We start from the raw sequence: 21,003 nt of genomic DNA, 5'->3' as shown, positions 1-21,003 counted from the left end.
TCAGCTGTCATGTTCCGGGAAAGGTGCGGGCTCAGCACCGGAGTCCGACATGTGCGTACTACTACACCACAAGTCGGAAAGGGGTTAATGTTAGGAATGAACTGCTTGTTTCATGGAAAAGTTAATAGAAAACAAGGGCTTGGAAAGAGTGGAAACATCTAGAAATTTATGGAACTTGCAACAATGAAGTAGTAAGAAGTGACCAACTTTACTTCAAGCACTCATTAGCTGTCTGCTCGTCTAGGAAGTAACAAAATGTTCCAGAATGCTTGCAAACCACCCCAGGGCCATTTAGCTTTATTAAAGGGGTGTTATGGAAGTCTTCTGCCCTGTGGCAGCTGTTTTAAAAAACAAAACCTTTCTTTACTCACCCTCCGTAGGTCCAGCGCAGAGTCTCCGACACTGCTCTGTGTCTGTTATTATCTGCAGTGCTAACATTACATCGACCACACTGAAGCCAATAACTGATCTCACTGATTGGCTCAAATGCTGTTGACGCGATGTTCAGACTCTGTTCTGGATCCACTGAGACTGAGTAAGTATATCCCCTTTAAAATTGTATGTACCTCTGAACTGTAGAGCGTCAGCTTGCTAGGTAAAGAAAAGCCCTCCTGATCCATTGAGGTAAAAAGAAAGCATATGTGCTGAAGAATACTGACAAATCAATTTATTTATTTTTTTTATTTTTTTTTTAATTCAATTGCTGACATTTTTTTCATTACTTAAAAAAATAAAACCCATTTTCCCCCACCCTAAAAAACTGAAAAACGTTAAATCACCGTAATACTACTAACCTGAGGAATCATGTTGCTGGTCATTTTTACAGCAAAATATACATCATAAAAACAATTCCCACCCCACCAAAAAAAAAAAATGGTGCAAAGTTATGTACCGCAATTTCACCACACTAGGCATTTTGGTTCTCATTTCCAGTACATTGCATGTTAAAAATGAATGGTGTAATTCAAAACTGTTTTTCCATCAAGGTTAGTATCCAAAAGGACCTGTATAACCAAGTCAGCTGATGCATCAGGTGACCTTATGAAGGATGGTGGGAGTGGTCACCACCAGCATCAGCTGACCCAGCAGCAATGCAATAACACCAGCGGCCACCTGGGGCGGAAAACTGCATTAACCCCCGATGACCAGAAAGGAAAAAAGGTTTAAATCAGAGGGAAACCAGATCTGCCACAGATCCGAACATGGATCGTGACAGTACCCCCCTTTCAATGAGGGGCCTCTGGACACTCAACACCGGACCTCACCAGATGATAACCTACGGTGAGAACGTCTCGATCCACCAGAGTTCACCTCGGCAGTCACCTGAATTCTCAGGTTTATGGCCAACGCACCCTGATGAAAATGCCAACAACGTAGGCTCTGGAGGCGCCACAAATCTCCAGAGCGCCGACCTGGAGAATGAGTTGTGTACAGGCATTACTGGGGGTAACTCCAGCTGGTAAGTTCTCGGGCTGAGAATGGCCAACACACGATATGGCCCAATCACCCTGGAACTTCAGGTCCCAGTTGCACACTTCCACCTGATGTTTTTGGTGGACACCCATACGTACTCATTCACACAAAGGTCTGGACCTGGAAGTTTATTACCATGCATACGTCTGCCACAAGATGGTGAATTCTTTGAGGCATCAACAACAGAGGCGTCCCCCCTGTGTCACCACACTCACACCCCCACAATGCACAGAGGGAACCACTACCCTCCCCTGATCCCTCCTCCCAAAAGGACTCTGACACTCAGGGTTAGCTTGTGGAGAGGGTTGAGTCCTGCCCCTACTCCTTGGGAGCACCTCTGCTGCCCCCAATGGAGAAGAGGGGGTAGATTGTAGAAGGACGGCAGAGACAGTAGCCCCTGGGCAGCAGCCCTCAAAAGACATCCCAGCTGACCACTTCCCTTGACCGCCAATCTATGACCGGGTTGTGTTTTTTCAACCAAGGGAGTCCTAAAATGATGGGTGTTGGTATTCCCCCCAAGATATAGCATGACCAGAACTCCTCATGACGAGTCCCTATACACAGGTGTATATCATCCATGACTTGGGTCACCCACATCTGGCTGAGTGGTATGGAGTCAATGGCCTGGACGCTTAGGGGTTTAGCTAGTGTTCTACACCTCAGGCCATGGGTCTGGACAAAATGAGCATCCACCAGATTGACACCTGCTCCACTGTCAACAAGCACCGGTATACACTCAGGCCGGTTTCACATTAGCGTTTGCATGGCTGCGGACTTCTGTGAAGCCCCGCCCTCGGCTGCACCTCCACCTCTAGCTCCGCCTACTTCGGCATGCGACCTGCGTACCTATCTTTAACATTAGGTACGCAGGTCGTGCTGCTGTATGCGGATGCTTCTGCATACGCCGGCTGCATGCAGAAGTAGGCGGAGCTAGAGGCGGAGGTGCGGCCGAGGGTGGGGCTTCACGGAGGATGTCCGCAGCTCATGCAAATGCTAGTGTGAAACTAGCCTGATCCCAGCCAACCAATACTTCAGCTGACAGTGTATACTGAGGAGAAGATATGGAGGAAATATACACTCCCTGGTCGCCTCCCTCCACACGACCAGGGGGATGCTGCTTCTAAGGTGGTACAGGTATTTTGGCGCCAGCTGGGCAGACACCGATAAAATGACCAGTCTGCCCACAGTAAAAACATGCCCCCACACCACCGCGAACCGCAGGCAACCCCGTTTGGGAAACATCTCCCACCTGCATGGGTCCATCCGCCTGCTCAGGTGTGTCCCCCTCCCTAGCAAGGACTACCGGAGGCACATTAGGTGTATGTCTCTCCCTCAAGCGTCTACCCGGATGGCAAGGGACATGGTGGCTTCCAACGACCTGAGGGCAGCGTACTGCACAAGAGTATCCTGCAACCTTGGAGACAGACCCTGCCTAAAATGGCTCCTAAGGGCAGGGTCATTCCACTCTGTCAGTGGCCCACCTCCTGAACTCCGAGCAGTACTCCTCAGCAGGCTGACCTCCATTCTTCATTTTATGCAGTCGGGATTCCGCCAGGGAGACGCCATCAGGATTCCCATACACAAGCGCCAAAGCCGCAAAAAACTCGTCCACCGACCGTAAAGGTGGAGAACCGGCCAGCAGGGAGAAAGCCCAGGATTAGGGATCACCCTTAAGAAGAGAGATTATAATCCCCACACGTGGTTACTCACTCCCTGATGAACGAGGGCAGAGCCTGAAGTATAGATTACAGGCTTCCCGAAAAACCAAAAATGTATCTGTCCCTCCAGAGAACCTGTCTGGGAGAGATATCTTGGCTTCTGGTTGAGCATGTACCTGGGCTGAAGCTCAAAACCCCACCAGCTGCTGCACCACCTCACCATGCAGCACCTTAAACTCCTCGGTGAGGGTCTGAAGCAGCTGGGCAAAGGCCTGCATTTGAGCCATGGCTCACCAGTAGTGTTGAGCGATACCATCCGATACTTGAAAGTATCGGTATCGGAAAGTATCGGCCGATACCGGCAAAGTATCGGATCTAATCCGATACCCGATACCAATACAAGTCAATGGGACTTGTATCGGACGGTATCCCTGATGGTTCCCAGGGTCTGAAGGAGAGGAAACTCTCCTTTAGGCCCTGGGATCCATATTAATGTGTAAAATAAAGAATTAAAATAAAAAATATTGCTATACTCACCTCTCCGACGCAGCCTGGACCTCACCGAGGGAATCGGCAGCGTTCTTTGCTTAAAATGCGCGCGTTTACTGCCTTCCGTGACGTCACGGCATGTGATTGGTCGCGTGCCGCCCATGTGGCCGCGACGCGACCAATCACAGCAAGCCGTGACGTAATTTTCAGGTCCTGAATGCCTAATTCTAGGCATTCAGGATTTTAAAATTACGTTACGGCTTGTGATTGGTCGCATCGCGGTCACATGGGCGATGCGACCAATCACAAGCCGTGACGTCACGGGAGGCAGGAAACGCGCGCATTTTAAAATTACGTCACGGCATGTGATTGGTCGCGTGCCGCCCATGTGACCGCGACGCGACCAATCACAGCAAGCCGTGACGTAATTTTCAGGTCCTGAATGCAGAATTAGGCATAAGAATTAGCACATGCTGACTGTACAATCTAGCTGAGGAGCTGCACTCTGCTGCACTTGCAAGAGGGAGAAGCCGGTGAAACGGTGACCCAGCGTCCCACGTCAACACTGAAAACTCTTGAAGACATTGTGGCCATATTAGAGGAGGTTTACAGATAGAGAGGCGCGGCCGCTAGTTTCCAGATTCACTTTGTTAATCTGTGTCAACATGAAGACGAAACTATCTCCCAGTGTATGAATGCTTTTGAGAATGTTACAGACCTGCCTAAAAAAAAGGCAAGACCGTAGCCTCTATTTTCACCGATCCTGACACCATCCTGAAAGAACAGTTTGTTCAGAGACTGATGGATACATCGCTGAGGCGGACATTGCGGGATCAGATATGGGCGAATGAGACACTTGAGGTTGCCGCAAAAGATTTGGCTCGTGAAGATATGGGTTCCACAATCATGCGGATGTATGACCCCAGAAGACAGGGAATCCAGGCTGAAAATCAGCAGTCTGACTACTTAGCTGAGATTAGGGCTGCAATCCAAAAACGGACTCGGCAAGTGGCTCACGCCCTGTCAAGTGGGGTGGGGGAAGCCGGTCCATTCGACAGATGGGGTAGGAAGAACTGAGACATTCAACAAACCTCTATTTGTATAGGTCACCAGAAGAGACGAACCCCGAAAGGACAACCTCATTGAAACCCGAGAGCACTTGGACACTCTCTATCATTGGGCCCAAGTTGCTGGAGGTGCCAAGAAAGAGGGCATGTCTTCTGGAACTCCTTGCAGCTCAGAAAATGGATGGTAGAGTACGAGCCAGGACATTTTAAACGAGGATGACCTCCAATGGGAGGGCAAACTGGAGGGATTGCCCCATATAGGCCATGCCTGAAATGCCCCAAGAACCAGGTCTCACGATGTCCAGTGACACACTGATTGAAGACAAGACCGTGCACAGCGTAGTGAATACAGGAGCCAAAGTCTCTGCAATGTTCCTGTGGTACTTTGAGACCCTTTTTGGTCTGTTTGTCAAAGCCGTGCGAAGAAAACTGATTAACAGCCGTTAACCAGATGAAGATTCCAGTCAACAGGATAGCGTTGATGCACGTCAAGATTGTAGACCTGGAAATGGGTCAAAAAGGGGTCCTGCTGGTGAATGGGGATTCACAGTCAGGAACCTCGATTTATATTAAAAATTAATATCCTGCATGATCTAGACCAGTTGAAGTTCCACAAAGATGGCCCAAGATACTGGCAGTCACCAAAAATCGGCCTACACAGGTGTGCAAGAGACTGAGCCCGCTATGTGGGATTCGCTACAGTGTTCCCAAAGATGAAGTGGTGGGGATTGCGACCGTACCACCAGGGCATCAAAATATCTCTCCTCATCAGGAACAGATCATATGGATCGTTGTGATAGCCACCGAAAACTCAATGGAATAGAGGTGATTATTGAGCCCCAGAAGCCAACAGGAACCGGACAAGGCCTGATGATCGCACATACTATGGTGACAGTGGTGGATGGACAAGTGGCCATCTGGTTTGCCAGTGTTCATGATTCTCCTGCCATGCTTCGTGCAGGTGAAAAAGTTGCAGATTTGTTTGTGTACAGTGGAGCGGCAATCCCTGAAGTCCAACTGGCCCTGATTGCTGAGGAACAGGATCCAAGGACTGTGTCCGAATCTCCGAGGACAGAGCCGACTCTGGAGTGGAATAGCCAGAAGATCCTTAAAATAATACAACTGAATACCGGACAGTTCTCTGAACAAATTCAGCAGATAGAAGACCTGCTATGGGAGTTTCAAGCTGCTTTCTGTGAGGCGATTTTTTTATTTGAACTCTTAAAATGCCACCAACCTGTGACTACCGACACACTGAATCACCGTGAAAAAAACAATAGTGAAAAAAAGGTGAAAAAACTGACGGGGGAGGGTTAACTAAAACCTGCTATGTTATCTATTCTGATGCCTACCTTACTGCGGGGGTTGGCACCCTAGGGGGAGCGTTGTGGCGCCCCCGCTCAACGATGGCTTTCCCTAGGGTCTCTAGATATACCCTGCAGTGAATGTTAGCCCTTCTATCCAGATACAAAACTGAAGGGTCCCCTGATGTCTATACAAAGATCGATCCTATAACAAAGAAAAACCTCATCCCCCAATCCCATTAAAAACAATGGAGAACATGTATTACGGCAAGGGTCGGCAGTGTATCCAGATTTTATACATATATATATATATATATATATATATATATACATACATACACACACACACACACAATCATGTGGTACCAGTGCAAAAGTCTATGTGCCACAGAATCATCCCAAGCACTTTAATCCCTCCTTAATATTACAGGGATTATCGCAACAATAATTTCTTATGATGCGCTCCAAGATAACATCACCGGCTCACAAGTCTATTCAATAATTGTGATACTCATCATTAAGCCATCTGCGGACTCAACCGCAAATGTGAACCCAGCCTAAGCTGGAGCTGTTGGTGCTCATCTGAGCCATGACCGAGAAGTTCGCCGAATACATCACTGGAGCACAGGTCTTGGTTCAGACTGACAATAATCCACAGACTCACCTGCAAAGTGCGAAGCTGGGGGCTCTGAAACAGAGGTGAGTTGCCGGTATAGTGAAGTTTAATTACTCCATCAAGTGCATTACTCCATCAAGTGCCCTTCCATCAAAGAGAATGCTAATCCTGACTATTTGTCTCGTGTCACCCTTCCCATTTCCTCCAGAGAGGTGGATGAAAAAGAGACAAATACCAGACTTGGGTCAAGTGAAACCCGTGGCCTCCATAGCAAAGACTAATGGAGTAACTGCAGTCCAGATGGTGTTGCTCAGCAGGACACCAGCCGAATGAGCCCAGACCCAAGATGATTAACCCCTTCACCCCAACACCTGTTTTCACCTAACTTATCAGGCCAATTTTTACAATTCTGACGACTGTCAATTTGAGGTCATAAGTCTGGAATGCTTCAAGAGATCCTGGTGATTTTGAGATTTTCTCGTGACATACTATACTTTATGATAGTGGTAAATTTTCTTTGATATCACTTGTGCTTATTTGCGATAAAAAAAACTGAAATTTGGCGAAAATTTTGCAATTTTCAAACTTAATTTTTATTCTCTTAAATCAGAGAGTCATATCACATAAAATAGTTAATAAATAACATTTCCCACATGTCTACTTCACATCAGCACAATTTTGGAAACATAATTTTTTTTGTTAGGAAGTTATAAGATATAAAAGTTGACCAGTGATTTCTCATTTTTACAACAAAATTTGCAAAACCATTTTTTTTTTTTAGGGACCACCTCACATTTGAAGTGACTTTGAGGGAACCTCTATGACAGAAAATACCCAAAAATGACACCATTCTAAACACTGCACACCTCAAGATACTTAAAACCACATTCAAGAAGTTTATTAACCCTTCAGGTGCTTCACAGGAATTTTTGGAATGTGGAAGAAAAAAAATAAACTTTTCTTTCACAAAAATTCTCATTTACACCTAATTTTTTTTTTTACTTTTGAAAGGGTAATAGTTGAAAATGGACCATACAATTTGTTGTGCAATTTCGCGTGAGCATGCCGGTACCCCATATGTGGGAGTAATCTACTGTTTGGGCACGCAGCAGGGCACGGAAAAGGAGCGCCATTTCACCTTTTGAATGTAAAATTTGCAGGCATAATTAGCTGACACTATGTTATGTTTGGAGAGCCCCTGATGTGCCTAAACATGGGAAACCCCCAAACAAGTGACACCATTTTGGAAACTAGATCTTTTAGATAACTTGTCTATTGTGTATTGAGCACCTTGAACCCACAGGTGCTTCACAGAAGTTTATAACGTTATGCCGTGAAAATAAAAAAAAAAATCAAATTTTTCCCAGATAAATCTTTTTAAGCTCCAAATTTTGCATTTTCATAAGGGTAACAAGAAAAATTGCTCCATACAATTTGTTGTGCAATTTCTTCTGAGTGCTCAGATACCTAATATGTGGAGGAAAACAACTGTTGGGTTGCACGGCACGGCTTGGAAGGAAAGGAGCACCATTTTACTTTTTGAATGTAAAATATGCTGGAATAATTAGCAGTTGCCATGTCGCGTTTGGAGAGTCCCAGATGTACCTAAACAGTGGAAACCACCCACAAGTGACGCCATTTTGGAAACTAGACCTCAGGGAACTTATCTAGATGTGTATTGAGCACCTTGAACCCACAGGTCATTCAACTGGCCAATGACGACCAATCCACTTTCCAGGAAACTGTTCATGTGGGAATGCTCAGACCTGACACCCAAGATGGTGCACCACCACATTATGGGTGTCAGGTCCGAGCATTCTTACATGAACAGTTTCCTGGAAAGTGGATTGGTCGTCGAGGGCCAGTTGAATGGCCACCAAGGTCTCCCAATCTGACCCCCATAGACTTTTATCTTTGGGGTCATCTGAACGCAATTGTCTATGCTGTGAAGATATGAGATGTGCAGCATCTGAAACAATGGATACTGGAAGCCTATGCTAGCATTTCTTCTGTGGTGTTGCTATCGGTGTGTCAAGCGTGGGAGAAGAGGGTTGCATTGACAATCCAACACAATGGGCAGCACTTTGAACACATTTTATAAGTGGTCATAAACTTGTAAATAACTCATGAAAGAATAAAGCTACGTTAAAACCAAGCACACCATTGTTTTTCTTGTGAAATTCTCAATAAGTTTGATGTGTCACATGACGCTCTTCCCATTGGAAAAAATAAAGTTGGATCCAAAATGGCTGACACCAAAAATGTCTGCCATAGTCACCACCCATCTTGAACATTTTTCCCCCTCCCATATACTAATGTGCCACAAACAGGAAGTTGATATCACCAACCATTCCCATTTTACTTACGTGTATCCATATAAATGGCCGACCCTGTAGAAATACCCCATATGTGGATGTACAGTACTACTTTGCCATACGGAGGGACGGAGCGCTATTTGCCTTCTGGAGCGCAGATTTTCCTAGACTAATTTGCGGATTCCATATAAAGAGCCCCTAAGTGCTAGAAAAGCACAATCCCCCTTCAATTGACCCTATTTTGGAAATTATAACCCTTTGGGAATTTATCTACAGATGTAGTGACGATTTTGACTCCATGGGTGTTTTCCAGAAACAGGCAGCAGTGGATGTTGCTGAGGGAAAATTGCAAACTGCCGTTGTAGTCACCAGTACATTGCAATCACCAGTACATTATGCCCAGCCCGTGCTTCTGGAGACACGCACCTGAAAATTAGGCTGGCTCTCATCACTACAAAAATGCCAAACATGTGGGTGCTAAATGTGGTTTAAACACACTGGGGCTCAGAAGGGAGGGGGGGCATTTGAATTTGGGAGCGGAGAATTTGCTGAATTGAGCTCAGTGTGTGAATAAAGGCAGACAAAGAACCGGGTCCCAATCAGTGGACACCAGTCTGGGGAAACCTTTAAATGTAATTTCCAGCTCAGGAGAGGGAGGTCACACCCCGGGTTGCACAGAATGCAAAAAAAAAAATTGAGCTTGGTTTGAGATGTGAACATCTTATGCAGGGCCGTATTTGCCACTAGGCACTTGAGGGCACGTGCCTAGGGCGGGGACAATGCAGAGGGCGGCACCTGAGCAAGGTTTAAAAAAAAAAAAAAAAAAATTTAAAGTGCGGGGGTCGCCCCGCCCACCCACCTCAGTCCCGGCTGCTGCGGGGTGAGGGGGTCTCGGGCGCCGGCTATACACTTGTGCTATACACTGCAGACCCCAATGTTGCAGGGACCTGCCTGGGTCACGTGGTTCCTAAGTTATCGTCAATACCTAGCAGGAGCTGCTCCGGTGCAGATGCGGCCAGGCTCCCTGCTCTGCCAAGTCACAGTGTCCTCCAGCAGATCAGTGCTGTGTCCGGTTTGACGCCTCAGTCCGCTGCAGCCTGTGTGGGGGAAGGGGGGCGGACTGCAGAACTTGTTTTACTTATTGCACTGAGAACGGGACACAGACTTTGTGCTTGGAGCATTAGAAGCTGCAGGTGGGATATCCAGTCTCTGGGGCAAGGGTTGCTAGCAAGCTTATAGATGTGCAGCTTGAGTGGAACTACAGGTCCCAGCACACACTGCAGGGCTGAAGCTTAGTGGATGGTGCAAATCTGCTTTGTGCATTAGAAATCTAGTGAGAAGCTAATGTTCTTTCTAAATACACAGAATTAGTGCACAATATGACTGATCTCCAGGTGTCAAGAATTGTGCAAAATTGTTACTATGAGACCGGACAGCAGCCGCGTGAGTATGGATGTAGCAGTGCTGAAGGAGTCGTGTGTTATCTGGGGAAATCGTAGTGTGATTTCTTAAAAGGGGTTATACCACATTTATTGGGCATCAAGCGACTTTGCTCAAATTATGTCTTGTACTAATGTCACATCATGTTCCTCTGCGATGTTCTGGCATAACCCTGGGGGCTGCTGGTCTAATACACAGCACATACAGGGCAAATGACCGCTTCAACTCTGCTACATCTGATGGCTTACAGTTATGTGCAGCTATCCACCTCTGATGTGCCTCATCTCCCCTCTCTAAAAGTGGACTTGGCTCAGCAGTTAGTGGAACTACAAGTCTAAGAATCTCCTTTATCAATAAAATGGGACTTGTTTGATTATATTAACCCCTTCTTGACAGGAGCTTTTTTTAGTTTTAGTTTTCAACTCCCCTTCTTCCCAGAGCCATAACTTTTTTATTTTTCCGTCAATACGACCATGTGAGGGCTTTTTTTTTGCGAGACAAGTTGCACATTTGAGCGACATCATTGGTTTTACAAAGTCGTGTACTCGAAAACAGGAAAAAAATTCAATTCCAAGAGCAGTGAAATTTCAAAAAAAAGTGTAATCCCACACGTTTTTGGCTTTTTTGCTAGGTTCACTAAATGCTAAAACTGACCTGCCATTATGATTCTCCAGGTCATTATGAGTTCATAGACACCAAACATATATAGCTTCTCTTTTATCTACTTGGTGAAAAAAAAATTCCAAAGTTTGCTAAAACAAAAAAAAAATGGCGCCTTCCGTAGCGGCTCCATTTTTCATGATCTTGGGTTGGGTGAGGGCTTATTTTTTGTGCGCCGAGCTCACGTTTTTAATGATACCACTTTTGTGCAGATATGTTTTTTTGATCGCCTGTTATTGCATTTTAATGTAATGTTGCGGCGACCAAAAATAGTAATTCTGGCGTTTTTATTTTTTTTCCGCTACGCTGTTTAGAGATCAGATTATATCTTTTTTTTGTTTTATTGATAGATCGGGCGATTCTGAACACAGCGATACCAAATATGTGCAGGTTTGATTTTTTTTTTTATTTGAGCAAAAAGGGGGTGATTTAAACTTTATTTTTTTTTTAAACACTTTTTTTTTTTTTTTTTTACTTTTGGCATGCTTCAGTAGCCTCCATAGGAGATTAGAAGCTGGCATAGTGTGATCGCCTCTGCTATATAGAGGTGATGCATAGATCGCTCCTATGTAGTAGAACTACAGCATTGCTATCAGCGCCGACCACAGGGAGGCGCTCATAGCAATCCAGCATCAACAACCATAGCGGTCTCGAGGAGACCTCAGGTTGTTATGGAAACGCAGCATTGATCCCCCGCTCATGTGACGGGGGTCAGAGATGCGCGTATTTCCGTCCGCGCGACGGAAGCTCTAGTTAAATGCCTGATGTCAGCGTCTGACAGCGGGATTTAACTAGTTAATAGGCACGGGCGGATCGTGGTTCTGCTTACACCTAATGTAGGCACATGTCAGCTGTTTAAACAGCTGACATGTCTCGGCTTTGAGGTGGGCTCACTGCCAGAGCCCACCTCAAAAAGGGGGATACTGCCAGCTGATGTACTATTCCATCAGCTGGCAGTAAGGGGTTAAAGGGAACCTGTCAGCAGGATTGTGCTCAGTAACCTACAGACAGTGTCTGGTCGGCACAGTTATACTGATTAAAATGACAGCTTGGTTGATGAAATTCGTCTTGTGGTTGTTGTTTAATCTTTATTTTCAGTTAATGAGATTCCCGTGCTCCGGGGCGGCCTGTGGGGGAGGTCTTCATGTGGTGCTCTGCTTATGTATTCATCAGTATGGCTTCTGACAGATCACTGATCCCTCACTGACCTGCCCCCTAGTTTACATCCTGAAATTATATATATTGAAAGATTAAAATAAATCACCTTCAGCAGGCAGGCGCCTGCACTGCAGCATGATTGCATGTATAATGTGAATTTAATTTTTATTTGTTGGTATAAAATCTGTATACAAAGGGCGACACCTGCGCAGTAGCAGCTATCGACGATGCAATAGATGCTACTACGCAGACAGCGCCATCTTGGTGGAGGATTTTTTTTTTCTCTCTAGCAAATGGTGTGCTGGCACAGTAGCATCTATTGGATCGCCATTTTTATATATATATATATATATATATATATGTGTATATGTATATATATATATATATATATATATATATATATATATATATATATATATTAAAAATTTATGCCAGATAAAAGAATTAAATTAATATATAAAATATTCAGGGACCTGTCAGAAGCCATACAGTTGAATAGCTAATCAGAGCGCCACATGAAGCCACCACAGAGCAGGAGCATATCAGTAATCTTTATCTTCAGTTTTGAGTTAAACAACCACAAGACGGATTTCATCACCAGTAGTGTTGAGCATTCCGATACTGCAAGTATCGGGTATCGGCCGATACTTGCTGTATCGGAATTCCGATACCGAGATCCGATATTTTTGTGATATCGGTATCGGTATCGAAACAACATTAATGTAAAAATGTGTAAAAGAGAGAATTAAAATAAAAAATATTGCTATACTCACCTCTCCGACGCAGCCTGCACCTTACCGAGGGAAGCGGCAGCGTTCTTTGTTTAAAATTCGCGCTTTTCTTTCCTTTACGTGAGTCCCGGCTTGTGATTGGTTGCGTGCCGCCCATGTGACCGGGACGCAACCAATCACAGCAAGCCGTGACGTAATTTCAGGTCCTTCAGGATTTTAAAATTACGTTCCGGCTTTGTGATTGGTTGCGTCGCAGTCACATGGGAGACGCAACCAATCACAAGCCGTGACGTCACGGGAGGCTGGACACGCGCGCATTTTAAAATGGGCGCGTGTCCAGCCTCCCGTGACGTCACGGCTTGTGATTGGTTAATGGCGGCCATGTTGCCGGGACGCGGACCAATCACAGCAAGCCGTGACGTAATTTCGTCACGGCTTGCTGTGATTGGTCCGCGTCCCGGCAACATGGCGCCGTGACCAATCATAAGCCGGGACGTCACTGGATGCTGGACACGCGCGCTTTTTAAAAAGCGCGCAAGTCCAGCCTCCCGTGACGTCACGGCTTGTGATTGGTTAATGGCGGCCATGTTGCCGGGACGCGGACCAATCACAGCAAGCCGTGACGTAATTTCGTCACGGCTTGCTGTGATTGGTCCGCGTCCCGGCAACATGGCCGCCCTGACCAATCACAAGCCGGGACTTCACGTAACCAAGTAAAAGCGCGAATTTTAAACAAACAACGCTGCCGGTTCCCTCGCTGAGGTCCCGGCTGCGTCGGAGAGGTGAGTATAGCAATATTTTTTATTTTAATTCTTTCTTTTACACATTTATATGGTTCCCAGGGCCTGAAGGAGAGTTTCCTCTCCTTCAGACCCTGGGAATCATCAGGAATACCGTCCGATACATGAGTCCTATTGACTTGTATTGGTATCGGGTATCGGTATCGGATTGGATCCGATACTTTGCCGGTATCGGCCGATACTTTCCGATACCGATACTTTCAAGTATCGGACGGTATCGCTCAACACTAATCACCAGGTATCATTGTAATCAGTATAATGGGCCAAATCAGCATTTCAATTGATATATAAATAATGCCTAACCACTATGGTGGATCTTAACCCTCTATCACTCCAGCTCTATTTCCCACAGAGTGCCACCTCCTTTTGCTTCACTGATGGCCTCTATGCTGTGTTTCCTTCTGGAAAAAGAGCTGTATGTCGATCAGGAAGAGGTGGCACTGAGCGGGTATATAGCTGGAGTAACAAATCTACTCCCTCATTTGCATATGTATGCAAACCAATTTCAGATGAATGGACTGGACATGTAAAAATATTGCTGGAATATTTTGAAAGAGCTACATGGGCATATACATAGATTCAGCCTCATTCATTCCCTATGGGACTTGCGGACATGTGCGGCTCTTGCAGTGAGACAAAAAGACAGCGCTAGCAGCGTTTTTTTTCTGTTGCTGCAAGTACCGCATTTGCTGGATCATGGCAAAACCGCAAGTGCCGCACATGTCTGCAAATCCCATAGGGAATGAATGAGGCCGAACGCAGTGCTGCTGTAAGTGATCCGTTACGCGGCAGATGTGGAAAAACTTCCGGATCTGCTGCAAATGGCAAAAATCGCTGATGTGAAAGTAGCCTAAGTGACTGCCAATAGTGTCTGAATTAGTCATACTCACCAATGGGGGAGGCAGCACTAAAAGTGCCTAGGGCGGCATAAACTCTAAATACGGCCCTGATCTTATGGCCAATGTGAACATGCAGCACAAATGCATGTTCACATTGGCCATAAAACATACAAAACCTACTAGAGACAAAACAAGCAAGATCCCTGCTGTAACTAAATACCGTATTTACTCAAGTATAAGCTGACCCCCTAATTTTGTCACAAAAAACTGGGAAAACTTAATGACTCATGTATAAGCCTAGGGTGGAATATGCAGCAGCTACCGGTAAATTTCAAAAATAAAAATAGATACCAATAAAAGTAAAACTAATTGAGACATCAGTAGGTTAAGTGTTTTTGAATATCCATATTGAATCAGGAACCACATATAGTGCTCCATACAGTTCATGATGGGCCCCATAAGATGTTCCATACAGTTCAAGATGGGCCCCATAAGATGCTCCGTTTTAAAATATGCCCCATATAATGCTGCACAAAGGTTAATAATGGCACCATAAGATGCTCCATAGACACATTTGCCCCATACAGTACTGCATAAAAGGTTAATAAGATGCTCCATAGAGATATTTGCCCCATATAGTGCCGCACAAATGTGATTATGGCCCCATAAGATGCTCCATAGAGATATTTGCCCCATATGCTGTTGCTGCGATTAAAAAAAAAAAAAAAAAGACATACTCACCTCTCGTCGCTCAGGCCCCCGGCACTTGCAATACTCACCGGTCCTCATTCCGGCACCGCTGTGTCTTCCGCGTCCTCTGCACTAACGTTCAGGCAGAGGGCGCGGACTAACCACATCATCACGCCTTCTGACCTGAGCGTCACTGCAGATGACGCGGAAGATGGAGCAGCGTTCGGAACAAGGACAGGTGAATATCGCGCAGCACTCCCCCTCCCCATTATACTCACCTGTTCCCGGCGCGATCTCTGCATCTCCGGTCTCCGGGCGCTGACAGCTTCTTCCAGCGTTGAGTGGTCACCGTTACCGCTCATTACAGTAAAGAATATGTGGCTCCACCCCTATGGGAGTGGAGTCTGGTCCATATTCATTACTGTAATTGTCATGCAGCTGCAGTGCAGTACAGCACAACCTTCACCAGGGGGAGCTTTATCGGGAAGCGAGACTGCACACACTGAGCAGCTGAACAGATGCCACCAAGTGGCAAGAGAGTAGTCAGAAAAAGCTGAGTCAGGGCACAAGATAACACGTCAGTACAAAAAGGATTAAAACAGAAAGGATAGTCAGGACGTAGCAAGGGATCAGTAAACCGGGACGAGCAAAATACGGTACAAAAGGGACAAATCCAAACAGAGTCAATAGCCAAGCCAGGAGATCAGAATCATGGAATCAAGCAGAGCAGACAAGCGCAGGGAAAGGGCAGACAGAGGGAGACAACAGACACAGGACAAGTCAGGGTTCACAGCAGGACAAACCAAGGGTTTCCAGAGTCAGGTTCACAAGCCAAAGACAGAACTATAGCTAACACTGCCAGCAAGATTCCTGGGAGCTAAATAGCCAACCTGAACCCAGAACGAGGCAGAGCAAAGTTAACCCTTGACATGATCCATCCAAAAAGGGCAGACACTAGTAAAACTGAAGAAAAAAAAAAGGGTGTTCCAGCTCCTTAAAATGTCGATACTTTATTTTTCCATTAAAATCTTGATACAAACATATCCTTGCATAATTGCGAATGCTGCAGTGAGAGCGACGCGTTTCGATCTTATCAGATCTTAATCCATGCTTGGTTTAATGTAAGTTCTGACAAATACTATATAGTATCAGTGGACCAATCTAATTGTAGCTGTCAGTCACATGACTGCTTTCACAGGTCCTAGTTCAGTAAAAGTTCTAACAAATACTACATGGTGTCAGTGGACCAATCGTATTAATGCTATCAGTCACCTGACTGCTTTCACAGGTCCTATACATACATTTATTTAATTAAACACTAAAATAAACCAAAACATCAAATCAGCTATAAACAAAAAATAAAAAGAAATAGAGAACTTTTAAGCAATGAATAAATTTCTTAAGCATAATGATACATAATTTCGTTTTTTCTATTAAGGCCAAAAGGGTATCTCGTTTGTAGGTTATAAATCCAGAAAGCCTCTCTGGTGAGAAGCTGGTGATGAATAAAGCAGTTCGGGGAAATTGAACTACCAATAGATGGTGCTTTCCTGGCTACTACATTTAAGCCATTTAAGAAATGGAAAGAAAAAATGAATTTGATAATCTAAGAAATAAACTACAAAAACAAAAATATCCCAGATGGACTTTGGACAGGGCACAACAAATAGTGAACAACAAATCCAGAGATAGTTTGCTCACACACAATGTAGACAGTAAGAAGGCAAAAATAAATAGAAAGAACAAACCATATGTTTGTTTCCAACATAGTAGTCAATTTAATGAAATTAAAAGCATAGTCTTAAAAAGATTACCTATCTTATTGGAAGATGATAGCCTTGCAGATATCCTAAAAGACTGCTTAAATGTAGTAGCCAGGAAAGCACCATCTATTGGTAGTTCCATTTCCCCAAACTGCTTTATTCATCAATCTGTATCCGAAACATGGTTGCAGTATATGGGTTTTTATAAATGCGGTACTACTGCTTGCAGTACTTGCCGTAATGCAAAAACTAACAATACCTTCCAGAATACAGAAGGAACGAAAACATATCAAATAAAGGAATTTATAAACTGCCATACAAATAACGTTTACAAAATAGATTGTGCTTTATGCAAAGTCTCTTGTATAGGGTGTACAACGAGGAAACTAAAAATTAGAATATCGGAACATCTCAGGGATCTAACTGGTAACTATACAACGAATCGTAACATCTCAGCTGTTGCTAAGCATTTTGCTACTTGCCATTCTGGAGATTTCTCAATGATGACAATACAGGGGATCGAACGAACAAAACTTTCCCAAAGGGGAGGGGACATAAAAAGACAGCTTCTCACCAGAGAGGCTTTCTGGATTTATAACCTACAAACGAGATACCCTTTTGGCCTTAATAGAAAAAACGAAATTATGTATCATTATGCTTAAGAAATTTATTAATTGCTTAAAAGTTCTCTATTTCTTTTTAGTTTTTATTTTTTGTTTATAGCTGATTTGATGTTTTGGTTTATTTTAGTGTTTAATTAAATAAATGTATGTATAGGACCTGTGAAAGCTGTTAATACGATTGGTCCACTGACACCATGTAGTATTTGTTAGAACTTTTACTGAACTAGGACCTGTGAAAGCAGTCATGTGACTGACAGCTACAATTAGATTGGTCCACTGATACTATATAGTATTTGTCAGAACTTACATTAAACCAAGCATGGATTAAGATCTGATAAGATCGAAACGTGTTGCTCTCACTGCAGCATTCGCAATTATGCAAGGATATGTTTGTATGAAGATTTTAAAGGAAAAATAAAGTATTGACATTTTAAGGAGCTGGAATACCCTTTTTTTTTTTTTTCAGTTGCAATTACCACTCATCTTGGTCCCAGATGAAGTTCCGAGCACCTGCATGGATCGGTGAGCTGGCTGCGGTCTAATTTATTAGCCGCAATAATATCTTTTTACTGTCAGACACTAATAAACCCTGGAACGGATCATGACAGCAATGAGCGGTATAATGTGACCGCTCAACGCTGGAAGAAACTGTCAGCGCCCGGAGATCGGAGATGCAGGGACCTCGCTAGGAACAGGTGAGTATGTCACAGCCGCCGCTCCCCCTCCGACCACATGGGACAATGACTCAAGTATAAGCCGAGAGAGGCACTTTCAGCCTAAAAAAATGGGCTGAAAATCTCAGCTTATACTCGAGTATATACGGTAAGTAAAAAAAAAAAGTGCATTTAAATAACAGTTTTTAGTAATACTATTTTTGATCAAAAATAGCATAAAAGCCACTGTAACCTTCTCGATGGTGGGATGGCTTTTATGCTATTTTTGATCGTCAGATAGTGAAAAGTGGCAAGTTGTGATTCCGAGCTCTGAGCGTGACGAACGAGGGCCATGAGAAAAGTGCCCATTTTGGTCCAGAGAAAACTTACAAATGAATTCAATGATTGTGTACTGTCCTTAGCTGAAGCAGATTGTAAGAAGTCTACCAGCAATGTAGAGCTTGTGAGCTGGTGAAGACACCAGAGCAGAGGACACCAACTCAAGTCATCCAGTCAACTGCACCCCTGGAAATCTTGATGATCGATTATCTACTGGTCGAGCCTGCCACAGCAGGACTACTATACTGTTTATGAAACTCAAATAGAGAACACACACCACCAAAAATCAATAAGTAAAAAAATATCAAAGCTTTATTGTAAATAATTGATAAAATACAGCGATGTGACAGAGATAAGCCAAAAATAGGTGGGATTACAATAAGCACCAGGCACCAATAGGTGTATAAGAATTAAAGATTACGTAGATAGCTCCATAGTTAATATGTACCCAATATTAGTAGTAGTATAGAATCTAAAATAGAAACATATACACTGAGGAGTCATAAGTGGAACAGCAGCCAGCGAGGAGGGGTGAGTATTCCATTATATTTTTAAATAATTGGAGCATCTTATGGGGCCAATTACATATGGAGAAGTATATGGGGCCAATTACATATGGAACCGCATATAAGGAAAATTACAGTGGGGAAATAAGTATTTGATCCCTGGCTGATTTTGTAAGCTTGCCCACTGACAAAGATATGAGCAGTCTATAATTTTAAGGGTAGGTTAATTTTAACATTGACAGATAGAATATCAAAAATAAAATCCAGAAAAATCACATTGTATAAATTAAATAAATTAATTTGCATTTTGCAGTGAGAAATAAGTATTTGATCCCTCTGGAAAACAAGACTTAATAATTGGTGGCAAAAACCTTGTTTTTTGTAGTTAATGATGAAGTTTGCACACGTCAGGAGGAATTTCGGTCCACTCCTCTTTGCAGATCATCTCTAAATCATTAAGATTTTGAGGCTGTTGCTTGGCAACTCGGAGCTCCAACTCCCTCCATAAGTTTTCTATGGGATTAAGTTCTGGAGACTGGCTAGGCTACTCCATGACCTTAATGTGCTTCTTTTTGAGCCACTCCTTTGTTGCTGCTAGTCACTTCTCATGGCCAAGCCGTGACTCAGTCATTGAGGAGTCCAAGGTCAGAAGCCAGGAGAGTACGCCATACACAGAAGGAAGAGACAAAAGCGTAGTCAAGTAACGTTCCAAGGTCAGAGTACCAGGAGGATAACGGATCAGAGCTGAAGGGGTTAAACAGGCAGATGGTCAGAACTAAGTCCAAAGTCAGGCAAAAGATCAATCATACAGAACTCAGAGTACAGGAAAGCACAAACCTCACAAGCTGAATGTATGTCTGCCAGTGGTCTGGGAGAAGCTGCTCAGTTAAGTAGGCATGGCAAGCACCCGGGATAGTGAACAGTTGGAGACAGACGATTCCTCCCAGTCACGGATTGGATAGTCGAGCTGTCAATCAAAGTAGGCAGGCCCCTGTACCAGATTGGATGGCCATGCTGTCAGTAACTGCATCTCAGACACCCTAAAGGGTGGAACCGTGACAGTTCCCCCTCTTCTAGGGGGGCCACTTGACCCCCAGACTTCCCAGGAAATTTTAGATGGAAGGCCCTGACGAACCGATCGGCCTTCACATCTTAAGCAGGGACCCAGGATCCTTCCTCTGGTCCAGATCCCCTCCGGTGGATGAGGTGCTGGAGGGAATTACGGATGCTCTGAGAATCCACAACCCTCTGAACCTCATACTCCAGGCCACAGTCTACTGAAAGTGGCGAAGGCGGGAATGAGGGAGACAATGCAGAAGTGATATACTCCTTTAATAGGGATTTATGGAATATGTCAGTAATGCGCAGGGATGGAAGAAGCTTTAATCTAAATGCCACAGGATTGACCACTTCTAGGATCTCATATGGACCAATAAACTTTGGACCCAACTTTGCTGACAGCACTTTAAGTTTAAAGTTCCTAGACGACAACCAAACCTTATCCCCAATCTTAAAAACAGGAGCCACCAAACGTCTATCAGCCTTTGTTTTTTGGCAAATCTGAGCAGTCCAAATATTCTTCTGACCCTCCCTCCAGACATCTCCAAGTCTCTCTAAGGCAATCTTCACCTCAGGGAATTCAGAACTACTCCTAGAAAATTCACCAAAATGGGGATAAAAACCATAATTACAGAAAAATGGTGAGGTTCCAGTAGAATCATGTACCCGTCTGTTAAAAGCAAACTCAGTGAGAGGTAAAATCGAAGACCAGTCCTCCTGTCGAGCTGCCACAAAGCACCTTCTAACAACTGATTTCTCCTCTCAGTCTGACCGTTGGTTTCAGGGTGATGGGCAGACAAAAATGACTAGTTTACTGCAT

The 21,003-nt window shown here is 44.4% G+C and overlaps 1 protein-coding gene across 1 annotated transcript in view; it reads right to left on the bottom strand.

Moving 5' to 3' along the window:
- Positions 1-20,276: 20,276 nt before the first annotated feature.
- LOC143817684 (uncharacterized) overlaps positions 20,277-21,003 on the bottom strand; it is a 49,200-nt gene continuing 48,473 nt past the window's right edge. The window contains exon 4 of the mRNA XM_077299176.1: positions 20,277-20,401. Coding sequence (XP_077155291.1) covers positions 20,277-20,401 — 125 coding nt within the window. The remainder of the gene's footprint in view (positions 20,402-21,003) is intronic.

This window comes from Ranitomeya variabilis, chromosome 3 (assembly GCF_051348905.1).
Source record: "Ranitomeya variabilis isolate aRanVar5 chromosome 3, aRanVar5.hap1, whole genome shotgun sequence".
Classification (NCBI taxonomy): Eukaryota; Metazoa; Chordata; class Amphibia; order Anura; family Dendrobatidae; genus Ranitomeya; species Ranitomeya variabilis.
Note: the sequence above shows the minus strand (reverse complement) of the source record. Positions and strands in the feature narration are given on the sequence as shown.